Source organism: Musca autumnalis, unplaced genomic scaffold, assembly GCF_047663935.1.
Source record: "Musca autumnalis isolate F117 unplaced genomic scaffold, ASM4766393v1 scaffold_3, whole genome shotgun sequence".
NCBI lineage: Eukaryota > Metazoa > Arthropoda > Insecta > Diptera > Muscidae > Musca > Musca autumnalis.
The window spans coordinates 34,798,225-34,814,633 of record NW_027411866.1 but is presented as its reverse complement, the minus strand read 5'-3'; the positions used below and the strand labels follow the sequence as shown (position 1 = coordinate 34,814,633).

Sequence of the window (16,409 nt, the reverse complement as noted above, 5' to 3'; positions counted from 1 at the left end):
GGCAATATTACTGACAACAATGCGGGACATCTTTTTAAGAAAAAAATTAACCCTCATGCGAGTCACTAAAGGGGTCTTTTTGGTCCCTTTTTTAAAACGTTTAAAAACTCCTTTAAAATGTGATCGTATCAGATCAAAATATTCTACAAAATTATTTGCCATAAAATATTACTATAGGTCTCCGAATACACCAAAACTCAAAATCGTACTTAAACGTCAGGAATCTGCCAAAAGTAAAATCACGTTTTAGGGTTAATGTTGTACTTTATCTGAGTTTATTAAGTTTTGTCACACAAAACTTCATTCTAGATAGAAGACGTTACATACAAAAATAATCTCCATCAAATTTCAATATAAGTCGCCGAATAAATGTTCAGTCAATTTTCAGAGCAGGAGTAGCTGCCATCAATAGAGTATTTAGGACCATGCCAAAACCATGGATGTTAGAACTCGTATGTCAGATATATATTCACTGAACAATAGCCGTAGACAATCCCCGCATTTTTACATACAATATCAGGAACCTATGACTTATCCTGATGGCGTTATTTTAGTTTATAGTACTACAATAAGTATTTTTTTAAAGTCCGATCTGGGTTATCAATATTTTCCCTATATATATTCACCATAGATATTTCAAAAACAGTTTCTTCTGAAAGAATTTATTATGAAAAAACATCAATAAAATATATTTTGTGACCGCAGATAACGAAAATGTGAATAAAAACGGTAGAATATGGACCTAAACCATATATAAAAAGCGAAAGCTTCTGGAGATGTTAAATATTATAGCTACACATTTCTTTGGTTCAGAGACTCATTATGAAATTTGATTTGGAACATTTCTTCTTTTGACCCAACCCCCAAAAAGTGAGGTATTTTAGGAGATTTTGGCTCAGTATGAAATAAATTTTAATTAAGAGTCTAAAAGTGTAACAAATAATTTCTCCATATAATATCTAATTTTGTAACGTAATTTTCTTAACAAAGTTTTTTACTCAGATATCTAGTTTGTGCCAGGACTTACATTGACATTTTAAGTAGAATATTTCTTCTTTTAACACTTTCGTCTGGAACTAAATTTCATGTTACTTTCATGCATCAACTCGAAAAAAGAACAAAACAAATTTATTCAAAAAATATTTGGGTGTTTTGTTGGCAAATTTGATGTATATATTTTCTTGATAAATATTGCAAATACATATTTCATTTATTCGGCGACTTATATTGAAATTTGATGGAGATTATTTTTGTCTTTAACGTCTTCTATCTAGAATGAAGTTTTGTGGGACAAAACTTAATAAACTCAGATAAAGTACAACATTAACCCTAAAACGTGATTTTACTTTTGGCAGATTCCTGGCGTTTAGGTACGATTTTGAGTTTTGGTGTATTCGGAGACCTATAGTAAAATTTTATGGCAAATAATTTTGTAGAATATTTTGATCTGATACGATCACATTTTAAAGGAGTTTTTAAACGTTTTAAAAAAAGGGACCAAAAAGACCCCTTTAGTGACTCGCATGGGGCTTAATTTTTTCATAAAAGATGTCCCGCATTGTTGTCAGTAATATTGCCAAAGACACTTTATACCTAAAATGCAAGGATTCCAAGGTATCTGATGTCGAATATTTCAAAGCCTGTAGAAATGGGCGGTGGCAACTTCCGCTATTTATGTTACTATTTATGTTACTTCCCGACGTAAACTTTCAAAACGCCGATACACGTGTTTCTTTTTTTCGGTCATCTTTCATAATCTGCTCGAATTATCTTGTAATTATTTTTTGTGTTGTACAGTGTAATTGTTCCAAAAACATCCCAGACATGACAAGCGAGACTTCTCTCATATCAATGAGTGCACCCCGATTCATATTAGCTCAATGATATGGGAACTACTGTTTATCACCGAGTCCGAACGACGTGTCTTAAGGCTCCACTTGTAGAGAAGTTTTACTTGGCTGAAATACTCAGGAAATGTTGAAAATTTGATGTTGCCGGACCGCCTGGCCGGAGAATAGAACCCACGACTTTCAGCGTGCAAGGCATACCATTGCACCAAGGTGGCAGCCGAAGACAAGATTATTAGGTTCCTAATAACCTATCAAATATTAAGGTGATATTTTCACCAGAAGATGATTATTTAAATACGAAGGAGAATTTGGATTTGGAATATTAAATGGAAAAAATTTATCGCGGCCACAAAAAAAAAACCTTCATTCAGTAATACCCACTAATGCTGGTACAATTTCAAAATCGAAAATGACGAAGTTTTTAAGATGCTTAAGATAAATTTCTAAATTAAACAACAAAACAAATGTAAAAAAAAATATTTTGTATTTTTTTGGTAAAATAACAAATGTTTCACACCGGTACAAAGGAAAAATTATATTGACAGATTTTAAAAAATTAAAAAAAAAAATTATAATCACTCGAATCCCACTACCAAGTAATACTTACCATTTTTTGTAATTGACACACAAAAAACTTCATTCAGTAATACCCACTAATGCTGGTACAATTTCAAAATCGTAAATGACGAAGTTTTTAAGATGTTTAAGATAAATTTCTAAATTAAACAGCAAAACAAATGTTTAAAAAAAAATATTTTGTATTTTTTTGGTAAAATAACAAATGGTATAAAGGAAAAATTATATTGATAAATTTTAAAAAAATAAAAAAAATAGTAATCATTCAAATCCCACTACCAAATAACACTTACAATTTTTTGTAATTGATCATAGTTTAATAAAAAAAATCAAAAAGTATAATCATTGTCAAAAATTGATTGTAAATATTTAATCGCGAAAATTGTGTCCAAGCCCACTGTGCAATTTTTTTCTTTTTCTTATTAATTGCAGATAAAACAAAAAAACATACAAAAAAAGATTGTTTTCAAATTGGACCAATATTAATAGTAGCATATAGTTTTTTACAGAATTCGACCTTTTCCAGGTGCGATAGCTCTGGAGCCGTTTGTCAAAAAAAGTCTGAAAAAGCAGCATCACCACAGCAAAAAAAAATAAAGGAAATTAAAAACCTCATTTTGAAAAAGTGTCCGATTTTACTCAGAAATCTCCATATATTTTTATCATACCTCCAAGACTTGTAATCTTCTTTAGTTAAAGTTAGGATTTTACTTGTTGTGTATTTATTTCAGCTAAAGTCCATACTTTGTTGCTTCAAAATTTGAAGAAACAAAATGTTTAACAGTGGGTATTGTAGGATTTTACGAAAAGATTTATGGTTAACTTAAATTTAAAATTGATCATTAAATTTCAAGGAGGACCTTCTTGCAATAAACTTTTAATGTGAAACTTATATTTTTTATAACTCCAAATTGGTTTATTTTGCGCAAAAGAAAACATATACTAATGGCCCATAGTCTGTTTAATAAATTATACCAATAACTTTAGTAAAAATAATTAACAATGTTCAAGTCGGCTCGCAACATATGCCACTTATAGCGCTCCTTCGAAGGTAATTGTTACGGGAGTTCGTTCGGCCAAGCAAGTATAGAAAATTTCCGTGCTCTCACATCTGTAAAGGAAACAAAAAACAATTTAATTTTTAAGTACATTTCTTGAATATTATTTCTTTAAATATATATTTTTTTATTTTAAACGCGTTTCCAAATCTCATTTTTTCTGCGAAAACAACATTTTAAAAATCAACTTACTTATTGGCATCACTTGGTATTTGTTTCACACAATATGCAGCAGCTATTTCAGCTATTTCACGATGAAAAGGATTTCGTCTCGATGCCAGCCAGCCAGTAGTTCGTGGTACGTTTTTCAGAAAACCACCACGTTTATTGAACTGAAAAATGAATTTTGAAATAATTTATTTTATTATGGATTTATTAATATCATTAAATATCACCTACCAAAAGACATTCTTCAAAAATACAAGCTCTGAAACATTTCGAATTTTGATTCATAGCCGGTCGTATGAAAATAAAATCCATAAGAGCCTCTAAAATTAAGAGATTTTTTATTTATCTTGTTTGGAGCAAGAAACCCAAAGCATAATTAATAAAAATAGTAATTGGAGAATCGGAATGTTTATTTATTATAAAAATTTCAATTCTTGATTTCAGCTTTATAAAACAAAGCAAAGAGTAAATTTATAGCAAAATAAGTTCTATTTTTTTGCAATATTTAAAATTACCTTTACCAACATTATGTTCCGCCGAAAATTTTTTAACCGTATCTCTCAGGAATGGAAATAAGTTCTATTTTTTTGCAATATTCAAAATTACCTTTACCAGCATTATGTTCCGCCGAACATTTTTTAACCGTATCTCTCAGGAATGGTCCTGTACACCATTTATACTAAAAAAATCACAAGAACATATAAATAAATATTTTAAAGTCGTAGACGTTACAATTTTACACCCACCGCTTGTAGAGCTTCACTGTACGCCACCAAAGAGATAAATAAAATAAATCCAATTACTTTCATTTTTATTTCAACTTGCATACAAAACGTTTAACACTTAAGAAATTAATAATACATTTCAATATTTCCCTGTTGATTTTATATAAAAAATTATTCCCTTCTGCACAGAAAGATGTGCTGACTCTTTAAGTTGTCAAAGTTTGAGAAATGTAAAGAACATTAATCAATATTTAATGTTGACAATATGTGTTTAACTTTAGTTGTAAGTAAAGACAAGGGCTCTGTAAACTTAACTTTGGCCTATTATATGTTAAATAAAAAAAATTATTAAAAAATATTTCATTATTTAAAAGTTTCATAGAGCCACGAAAAAGGTTTTAGAAGTCTATGACAGACATTGAGTAGTGTTGTAGATTAAAGTCGAATTGTCTTATTATTTAAAATTTTTTAAAGTATGTTCTGGAATGGCAAACAAATTAATGATCCAAAGTTGAAGAATATAATATTATATTCTCAATATTGATAACGAGTGCCGGAATCAATTTAAAAGATTAACGGAAATTCCTTCGAAATTTACTCTATATTTTATATTATTCTAATATCGTTTAAAGTGTTATTCTAAAGTTGTCCTTAGTCTAAATTCGTATTATATGTCAAATAAAAATATTATAAAAAAATATTTCTTTATTTGAAACTTTCATAAAGCTAAGAAAAAGGTTTTAGAAGTCTGTGGCAGATCTTGAGTAGTGTTGTAGATTAAAATCCAATTGTCTTAATATTTAAAAAAAAATTAAAGTATGTTCTGGAATGGCACACACATTAATGATCCAAAGTTGAAGAATATAATATTATATTCTTATTACACTGTGCAACAAAATGGAGCTCAAAGTCTGGGGGGTGGAAAATTCCTATTGGAGATGAAAGCCCTTGGTGAGTATATACAGAACCCCGAAGGACAGATTCGCCGTGAGTCGAACTTTCGCGATATGGCGTGATGAATATTTTGCTGGAGACCCTAAAAGCCATCTGGAATCACCGTTATATCTTTGTTCGCTGTTGTTTAAGCTTATATATAAGATGACATGTCTTCAGTCAAATCAAATGAGAATTTTTTTCGTAGAACATTTCGACCTTCTAACTCGCTTCCTTCAATGTCCTTTTCGTCCTTTATTTCAAGAACCGTAATAAAAGTGGCACAAGATGACATTTTTCAGCTTCGGAATATTCTACAAAAATGTCGCTCGGAAGATTTTAGGTACGGTTCCCAAAGACATAAAATCGATAAAATCATGTTTAAGCGGTCGTTTTTCACTTTTACCCGAATCTTGCTCAGACAGCCCTATATCTATTTATTTCAATATATTATTGTTAACCTATTGATGACCTAGAATTCTCGGAGTCACTAAAACAGTTGGATCTCGTTTCGCTAAGTACGTTGATTTCATTATTTTTTGGAATAAAGATCCGGATATCCGAATTATAGAATAATTTTTATAGAATAATAATTTTTTTCACGCACTGAAATGTATCCTCACAAACGTTAAGAAACGGTTCAACAATACGGTTTTTTGGTTACAGCACCAAAGCCGCTTAAAATGTCTAATGCATATTAATCATATCTGATTGACAATGTTAATAGCTTTCTAATGATATACCTATACGGTTAATCGGTTCATAAAAACCGGATAAAAATTCGATTTTAATATCAGAATAACCGGTTCTATAATTCGGATATCCGGATCTTTATTCCAAAAAATAATGAAATTAACGTGCTTAGCAAAACGAGATCCAACTGTTTTAGTGACTCCGAGAATTCTAGCCCATCAATAGGTTAACAATAAAATATTGAAATAAATAGATATAGGGCTGTCTGAGCAAGATTCGGGTAAAAGTGAAAAACGACCGCTTAAACAAGATTTTATCGATTTTATGTCTTTGGGAACCGTACCTAAAATCTTCCGAGCCACATTTCTGTAGAATATTCCGAAGCTGAAAAATGTCATCTTGTGCCACTTTTATTGCGGTTCCTGAAATAAAGGACGAAAAGGACATTGAAGGAAGCGAGTTAGAAGGTCGAAATGTTCTACGAAAAAAATTCTCATTTGATTTGACTGAAGACATGTCATCTTATATATAAGCTTAAACAACAGCGAACAAAGATATAACGGTGATTCCAGATGGCTTTTAGGGTCTCCAGCAAAATATTCATCACGCCATATCGCGAAAGTTCGACTCACGGCGAATCTGTCCTTCGGGGTTCTGTATATACTCACCAAGGGCTTTCATCTCCAATAGGAATTTTCCACCCCCCAAAATTTCGGTTCACAGTGTTATTAATAACGAGTGCCGGAATCAATTTAAAAGATTAACGGAAATTTCTTCGAAATTTACTCTATATATTTTTTTAAGTGAGTGATACACTTTTGTTTTGAATATACACAGAAATTTGTCAACTGTCCAATGGCTTTGTAAAAAAACCTAACACAACTGTCATTTTTAATTTTAAATCTCCAATAACTGATTTGTGATTTATTAGTCACTTTTTGAGGTGTTGACATTTTAGCCGATTAAAGAACTTTGTATTGAATAAATACACTCAGAATAAAATATCTTATATTATTTTAAAAATTATATTTTGTTTAAAATATTATTCTAATTTCTTTTAAAATATTATTCTAAAGTTGACCTTAGTCTAAATTCATATTATATGTCAAATAAAATTTTTATAAAAAAATATTTCATTATTTGAAACTTTCTTAGAGCTAGGGAAAAGGTTTTAGAAGACTATGGCAAACATTGTAAAGTGTTGTAGATTAAAATCCAATTTATTTAATATTTTATATTTTTAAGTATTAGTTGAATTAATTATCCAAAGTTGAAGAAAAAAATATTATATTCTCAATGACAGAAATTTCTTAGAAATTTTCTTTATATTTTTTGTTGTTTTGAATATACACAGCAATTTGTCAACTGTCCAATGGCTTTGTAAAAAAACTTAACACAATTGTCATTTTTAATTTAAAATTTCCAATAACTGTTTTGTGATTTATTAGTCACTTTTTAAGGTGTTGATATTTTAGCCGATTAAGGAACTTTGTATTGAATAAATACACTCAGAAAAAAAATTGCTTATATTATTTAAAAATTATATTTTGTTTATAATGTTTTTCTTATTTGTTTTAAAGAAAATATTCTAAAGTTAACCTTAGTCTTAGAAATTTGTCAACTGTCCAATGGCTTTGTAAGAAAACATAACACAATTGTCATTTTTTAATTTTAAATCTCCAATAATTGATTTGTGATTTATTAGTCACTTTTAAGGTGTTTATATTTTAGCCGATTAAGGAACTTTGTATTGAATAAATACACTCAGAAAAATGGCTTATATTATTTTAAAAATTATATTTTGTTTAAAATATTATTCCAATTTCGTTTAAAATATTATTCTAAAGTTGACCTTAGTCTAAATTCATATTATATTATTTCAAATATAATTTATATTTTAGCCAATTAAGAAACTTTGTATTGAATAATTTTAAAAATTATATTTTGTTTGAAATATTGTTCTAATTTAATGCATTTTATAAAATTTAAATAAAAAATTAAATACAACAATTACATATTAAATTAAATTTATAGTTAGTCTAAATTAAAAGCACCTCGAAAAGTTATTTCATGTGGCGTGTTTTCACCCAGACACGTTATGTAGGCATCGGTGAGATCACATCTGGAATTAAAACGAAGGAAGGAAGTTAAATTTGGAGCTTCAGGTAAGAGAAGAAAATATTTGTCGGACCAACAAATCGAAGGAAAAACATCAGAGTCTACATCACAAATTTCTGTTCTATTGTAAGAGAACCAGGGACAGATGGGAAAACTAAAAGCCCTTATAGCTGACAACTGATAATACGAGTCATTATAACTGATGAAATATAAGTGCTGGCCGACTTTCAAAGTGAAACAGAAAAGACCAATTTAGTCGGTGAACTCAAGCGTTAAAAGTAAGAAGAAACACTCTGAATTACCAGGTTGGGACCGTTATATCTAAGAATAAAAAATGAATTATTGATTCTGTTTTGTTGGACACATAAAAAAACATGTTACTTACATACATGGTAACGGTACTTTCTATACTTTCTTTCTTTTTGTAAAAATATAAACTAAATTTGGACAAAATATTAGGAGATCCAAAGTTTTGAAGAAATTTGTTCAAGGGATATAGCGCATACCATTTAAGTGACATTTTTTTTAAATAATTGGGGGGAGTACCGGAAGTTATGGACCGGTATTGCCTATCATCGAACTGAAAGTATGACAAAATATCAGGATGGCTAAATTTTGGACCAAATGGGTTAGTTCGAGAGTTATCGTGCTCTCCAGCCACTACATAGGGTTTTTTTTACACCTTTCGGGCTGTTTTCTCGAGAAGTATGGTCTTGCCCCTGAAAAAACTTTTGACGTCGTAATTGAGGCAGAGAATGATTCAAAAAAATCAAAGTGATTCGAGAGCAGGTCTTAAAGTGAACTTATCCGTAATTTTGTGTGATAGGTACCCGAAGGAGTGGACAAACATAGTCCATATTCGAACCTGATCTATATCTGGTAGATATATTAGGATGTGTAAAGTATGGACCATTCGGTCACTCCCTTCAAGAGTTATAGTGCGAACAATGATCCGTTCGAGAGCTGTCTTGCGCTCCAACCACTACACACGGTGACATAGGATTTTTTGCATCTTTCAGGCTATTTTCTCAGGAAGAATGGCCTTGCGCCTAATGAGACATGTACCGCCGTTAGCGGGGCAGTGAATACAAGTTGCTACAAAAAAATCAAAGAGATTCGAAAACAGGTCCTAAACTGGAACCTCATCTAAGCCTGGTAGAAATTTTACGATGTGCAAAGTGTGGACTTAATCGGTTTCTCCCTTCAAGTGTTATAGTGCACACAAATTTTCCGAACATTTCCGAACTTTTGTGGGGAAGGTACCGGAAGGATTAGAACGATATAACCCATCTTCGAACTAAAACTAAAATTGAACAAAATATTACGAAAGCCAAATTTTGGACCAAATCGGTTCATCCGTTCGAAAGTTATCGTGCGCACCAGCCAGACAGACAGACAGAAGGACGGACATTGCTAAATCGACTCCAAACATACTTGGGGTCTAAAACCATTATTTCGATGAGGCACATTTTGCCTGTATTAAAGTGTATATACCCTCGTTAGCATAAATCCTGAGGGTATAAAAACGAACGTAACTCCCATTGGGAGTTATGTCCGCAAAGGGTATTCGGACATAGCTCCCAAAAATTTTGGGACTTATGTCCCGAAACCAAGACGGACATAACTCCCAAAATAGTTTTGGGAGTTCCGTTGGGAGTTATGTCACGGCACCGTTTTAATGGTTCACCAGTATAAAACCACCCTTAGTTGCTCATCGGATGTGGAAAACTTTTACCAAAAACTAACAAACTGCTTTTGATAGGTTTTTTTATTCCAGAATAGGAAAGACATTGCAAGGACAACGAAAAATTCAGGGTGGCCTTAAAAGGTATTTAAGCACAAAGTGTACCGACATAGTCCATCTTGAAACTTATTCTATCTTTTTAACTTACACCTTTTGACAATTATCGGGCCCACCATTGGAATTGGTTATTCTATGGCTTTTTTATAGGCATATAAAGGCAATTTCAAATCGATTCTCAAACAACCATTAAACTACACATAAGCGACATTTTTGAACTTTTGTGGCGGAGATACTTAAAGTAGTTGTCCGATATAGCCCATCCTCGAGCTTAATTTATGTTTGTGAGTAGGATTACAATGTGCAAAGTTTGGACCAATCTCAGTCACTTCTATCGAAAATTATCGTTCCCACCAGCAATCTTAGTTGGTCACCTTAGGATTTTTAGAGCTTTTGAGATATTATGTCAGGAAAAATGAACATTCTTTCGAAAATATATATATTACTGTAATAAAAACCACAAGGACTTCCTTTTGTGAAAATTTGAAGAAAATGTTGAACTTTTGTGAGGGAGGTACCAGAAGGAGTCGAAACTTGGAACCTGAACCTGAGAGAGCAACAGCGGGGTGATCGCGACGTCGGAATCTTCTGAAATGACCGGGGACTCAACAAAGAATGCTGAGACCATCCAGAAGAGGAAGTTGGACGCGGAAACCGGAACGGAGCCACCATCGACTTACTCCAATATAGCCAAGAGGTACTACAGGGACGATCTGTGCTATGCAGTAATCGTCACCAGCAAAGGATCTGGAAGGCTACACAAAGACCATTTGTCGGAGATCGAGAAATTGATTAACGACAAACTACTGGAACAAATCCTGCAAGGGCGTGTCTCATTTAAAATCGACTGCTGTGAGCCCAGGGGGACCTTCTAAAAATAACTAAAGGCAATACACATGTTGGTTTAATCCAAGAACCTTGGACCATAAAAAACAAGGTTTCTGGACTGAACCATATAAATTATAAACTTTTTTACGCAAATACTGGATCCCCCCGAGGACCTGCATTACATGCCACAAAAACTTATGCTTTCTTTGTTCTCTAGAGTTGTCATCGTCCGAAGTCACAGCATTGAAGCAGGGGACTCCCCGACATTACCACCTTCGTCGGAATTGCAACAAATAGTGATAAGGATCAAGCAAACAGGTAACGAAGTACTAGTAGGAAGCGATGCTAACTGACACCACATCTCGTGGGGGAGTACTAACACTAACAAAAAGGGGTCAAGCCCGTTAGTACTTCAATACTAACGACCTGATTACAACTGGGCCAGACCGAGAAGTCTGAACGTTAACCCGAAAAAACGGATATATGTATATTCACTAGGAAAACGAAAGTGGGAAACTTCAAGGAACCAGTTATCGTAATTAAGACAATAAATATTTCCCGCACAGTAAAATACCACATTCAAGAAATGGCCAACAAGGCCCAAAGAGATTGGTCAACATGTAGAAGGGTGTTTTAAGACACACTGGCTATACAGAGGCGTAATGAGACCAATCCTAACATACACATCTATGGTATGGTGGACAGCCATGGACTACAAATGTAATGTGAAGATATTGCAAAAAGTCCAAAGAACATGTTGCCTAAGCATTAGCGGGGCAATGAGGACCACACCGACTAGGGCTTTAGAAACATTTTTGTTTGTACACCCAATAGAAATTCAGGTAAGGTATGAGGCAGCCATAGCAGCTACAAGGCTAAAGTCGATGAGCGAGTGGACCGGTATAGACCACCAAACATCCTAAAGGTCACAACGGGTGAATCTATAAACCAAATAGTACCAGACCGCATACCTGAAACTACTGAAGTAGTTTTGTGTGAAGTTTTAATACCAGACAGAGACACGTTGGTCGATGGAACTCTAGCGCAGATTCCCGCTGGAAGCTGCGGGTTTACGGATGGGACTGTGCTAGAGGGGAGAACCGGACTGGGTCTATATATCATGGAACCAGAAACGAAAATCTCCCTCCGACTGCCGGATCATAATACGATTCTTCAGGAGGAAATCCGAGCGATAAGAGAGTGTCTGAACTGGTTTGACACTCACACAAAGCAACTTTTATTTGGACTATTCATTCATAATTTTGCCTTTTAATTTTACCGATTTTTGTCGGTAACTCTACAGCAGGCCTGCTCAAGGTGCGCACCTGAGCTGTCGGTGTGTGTCAATTTTCTCACACACACAATTTAAAAAGAGAGCTTTTGTTTTTGTTTTGAATATTTTCAAAATTAAAAATCAGTCTCTATTGAACATTCAATGAGGAAGGTTCTGTTTTCGAATTTGTCTATGAATTTATATGCGTACACTGAAAAAATGAATGAAGATACTGAATACGAATTTTTATTTGCCTAAAATTTTTACGGCAAATTAGAGTGTTTGGTTTGTCAACGCACTTTGGTTTGTCACGAACTTGATTTGCAACAAATTATAACATCAACAGTCACATTTGGTCAAAATAAAATAATTATTCTACTCTATATTTTGAAATATAAAATAAAAAAAAAACTGTTACGATATTTCTCACAGTATACAGAGAGACAAAGGAAAATTGAAATTTGTGTATTTCAAAACCAACACAATTACAAAATGTGTTTGTATGTGTCTGAGCAGGCCTGCTCTACAGGCCTCCTTATGGCTTAAGTGTACGTCCACACGAACATGTGGTGATCCTGCATCACCCCTCTTTTCAACCTAACATAACCTAAACATTATGTAATAACAACAGAACCATTTCGTGCTAACTGGTTCTAGGCTGCTGTAGTGACAATCAGTTGGTGTAAGTGACATTGTCGGAATTTATTAGGATCTACCCAGAATAATCAAAGTTTAAGAAATAAATTTCTAATCTGTCGCATAAGAAAGATATGAAGGAAAGAACGTATCAAATTATGTATAGAGTAAAATCGAATCCATTAACAATAACATTTTAAATGTCTCTTGTTTTTCCATTAAATTTTTCTGAACTACTTTTGAAAGACCCTAGTATTTAAATATTGTCATCGACAATTTGATTCTCATAAAATGATGTTGTTATTGTAAAATTGTTAGTTGTTGTAAATCTTTACAATATGGCCCTGGCAAACAAACGAAAGCACCAATTGCTAAAGTAAGTCCATATTTACATTAGGCAATTTTCCTTGCGGCAATTGTCAGTTTGTAGGTGAGAGAGGGTGTTGAGAGGGAAAGGGTTACCACATGCCTCACCTCTCTCTCCAACAAACTGACAATTGCCGCAAGAAAAATTGCCTAATGTAAATATGGACTAAGGCGGAACGCATTCATAAGTACATACTGACCTCATAAAAGATAGAAATGTTCAATAATTATGGATCTACTTACATTGTTGCCTCATCCCCTAATGAGTTAATACAATTTTCGGCTGCTTCCTCCACAATTTGTAAATATGATGAATTTCGCCTAGATGTCCAAAAAGCTGTGGTTGCGGGAACATTCGCGGCAAAATTACCATCGCTATTGAACTGCAAACAAATGTATGTTATTATTTTTTGCGAAAATAATTTTATAATTAATTTTGCCGTTTTCATATACACATTTTTATTGTAAACACACAATTTTTGGTTTACCGATAAACACTCATTAAACAAACAAGCACGAAAACATTTCATTCGTTCATTGGCAGCTGGTCTCAGATACATGAAATCGTAGGCATCGGCTAAGGAAAATAGATAACCATTATTAAAACTCACATCTGTAAATTGCGATTTCTTTCAACATACCCAAAATTCCATTATATTCCTCAAGACATTTGAACACGATATTTTCCAAAAAAGAATCACTGCACCAGCTATTCTGGAAAATTTAAGATTTGAATTCTAACATATTAAAACAACACTTAAAAATATGAGAGTTTTAGGTCTCTTTGAAATTGATGAAGTTATTGGGGATAGGAATTTCACTCGCTATTCTAATGAATTCGAATGAAAAATTTTTCGAATTTCTAATTCTAACATTTGAATCACTGTTTGGCGTTCAAAAAACAAACTTTTTGCATAATAATGGCAATTGTTAGTATTTTTTTTTTTTTTTTTTTTTTTTTTTTGAAGAACTCTTCTTTAAATCGATATAAAGATATAACTTCGATTTCGTTGGATTTCAACCATTAAACCCATTCTTTTTTATAATTCCCCACTTACTGGTTCCAATTCTTCGCTAAAAACTGAAACAATAACTACAAATATGAACACAAATAGCCTCATCGAAGTGTTTTGTTTGTTGATCTAAAGAAGACTGTTTATCGTTAGAAAAATATTTTATCTCAATAAACGAATCTACTATTTGCGAAAAATGCAAAATAACAAAGGTATTCCCAATGTTTACTTTTTGTTAAAAGCCGGATTTTATATAATTATTCGCCAAATATTCTTAATGAAGATTTAAAAATTTTTTTGTTTGTTTTTTATTTAATACTGATTAGGTTAGGTTAGTTAGGTTGACATCTTTGATTAATCATAATAATTTGTCCCGCTATGATAATTATCATTATATGATAATTATATTATTATAGTTGGTATGTATGACGCGTGTGTTTCTATTCATAGTCTACACTACTACGAGGGAAGATTATTAGCGGTAGGTTGAAAACGTATAGACATATCCGTACTATTAAATCTTGATTGACCATTTGAACATTGGTGAGTGAGTTACCGAAAGGAGGGGACCGATGTATAATGTGCACAAATTCAACCAAATCGAGTTCATCGTTAGATATCCAAAGTGTGGACGAACGCAGTATTCGGTTCGAGCTCTCCAGTCACTACATATAGTGCCATAGGGGGTTTTTTAATCTTTCGGTCTGTTTTCTCAAGAAGTATGGACTTTTCCCTGAAAAAAACTTTCACCGTGGTAATTGAGGAAGCGAATGCAAGTTGCTTCAACAAAAATCAAAGTGATTCGAGCGCAGGTCTTAAAGTGATCTTATCCGAAATTTTGTGTAATAGGTACCCGAAGGAGTGGACAAAAATATTTGAACCTGATCTATATCTGGTAGGTATATTAGGATGTGGAAAGTATGGACCAAATCGGTCGATTTCTTCAAGAGTTATCGTTCGAACCATTTTTCCGAACATTTTTGAACTTTTGTGGGGGAGGTACCTGAAGGAGTGGACCGATATGGCTTATCTTCGAACCTAAACGATGTTTGGACAAATCCTGCGTACGTCCCTGCTCGTTAGCATAAATGCTGAGGGTATAAAAAAGTGGGTTGTGCGGAACCTTTTCTTAAAATAAAATCAAATGGAGGTTATTTTAGGTATTAATAGGCTAAAGTTCATTCATACTCACTACAGGAAATCATTAAAAAATATATATCAAAAAGTCGTAAACCAGCACAGGTGATCTTCGCCAAGAAAATGTAATAATTTGGTTATATTTAGTTGTTTATCAATTTGTAATATGTGTTTTATTATTTGTGAAATAGATCCCTGAAGATCATTGTCGATGACAATCGAAATATTGGAGAAATAAAAGAATAATAAAAAACAAAACCAAACATCTTTTTATTTTCTATGACCTAAAGCCGAACCAAAAATCAAAATAAAAAAGTCGTAACCCTAATGTATATGCAAAACACGAGAAATACGTATGTATATACAACAAGTAAGAAAAGCGTTAAGTTCGGTCGGGCCGAACTTTTTATACCCTCCACCACAAATTTCAGCCATTTCGGTGGATTAATGTGGCCACAACCTTCAAAATACCGAAATTCGGAAGGTACCGTTCTATGGGGGCTATATGATGGCGTGGACCTATACCTACTAATTTCTGGGGGAAAGTTTTATACGCCTAAAGAAGACTAAATAAAAAATTTCAGCTATCTCGGTGTGATAATGAGGCTAAAACGTTCAAAATATCGAAAATCGGGAGATATTGTATTATGGGGGCTATATCAACACGTGGACCTATATAAATATTTTATGGTAGAAATGTTTCTTAGCCTCTGGAAACACAAAATACAAAGTTACAACCGATTCTTTGGTCAAATGGGTCTAATACATTCAAAATATATTAAAATGACGCGTACTTTATAAGGGGCCTTATGTGGGGCTATAGCAAAACGTGGACCTATACAACCCAACTTTGGTAGGAATGTTTTCTGGCCTCTAAAGACACAAAATACCAAATTACAACCAATTCTGTGGTCAAATCGGTCTAATACATTCAAAATATATTAACATGACGCGTACTAAATATGGGGCCTTATATGGGGGCTATACCAAAACGTGGACCTATATAACCCAACTTTGGTAGGAATATTTGTTGGCCTCTGTTGACACAAAGTACCAAATTACAAACAATTCGGTGGTAAAATGGGCCAAATATCTTAAAAATTCGTTAAAACGACGACGCGTCACGCGTCATTTTTATGGGGGCTATATGAAAGCGTGGACCCACATAGCCCGCTTTCAATACCAAAAGTCCTACGTAAATATAACATATTTTCCCAAAATTTCATCAACCTAC

The 16,409-nt window shown here is 33.0% G+C and overlaps 1 protein-coding gene across 1 annotated transcript; it reads right to left on the bottom strand.

Annotated features, from left to right (window-relative positions):
- Nucleotides 1-7,018: 7,018 nt before the first annotated feature.
- LOC141398052 (uncharacterized) lies at nt 7,019-14,179 on the bottom strand. Its single transcript, XM_073975174.1, has 5 exons — nt 14,084-14,179; nt 13,667-13,739; nt 13,514-13,602; nt 13,269-13,408; nt 7,019-8,125 (listed from the first exon to the last, which is right to left on the bottom strand). The coding sequence occupies exons 1-5, from the start codon at nt 14,144-14,146 to the stop codon at nt 8,038-8,040; spliced, it is 453 nt and encodes a 150-aa protein (XP_073831275.1). The 5' UTR covers nt 14,147-14,179; the 3' UTR covers nt 7,019-8,037.
- Nucleotides 14,180-16,409: the final 2,230 nt, after the last annotated feature.

Bases quoted from the DNA above. Each gene is read 5' to 3' on its own strand.
- LOC141398052 (XM_073975174.1), bottom strand. From the start codon at position 14,146: ATGAGGCTATTTGTGTTCATATTTGTAGTTATTGTTTCAGTTTTTAGC. The intron at 13,740-14,083 runs GTAAGTGGGGAA...TAAATTTTCCAG, and splicing joins TTAGCGAAGAATTGGAACCA to AATAGCTGGTGCAGTGATTC. The intron at 13,603-13,666 runs GTATGTTGAAAG...TATTTTCCTTAG, and splicing joins GGAATATAATGGAATTTTGG to CCGATGCCTACGATTTCATG.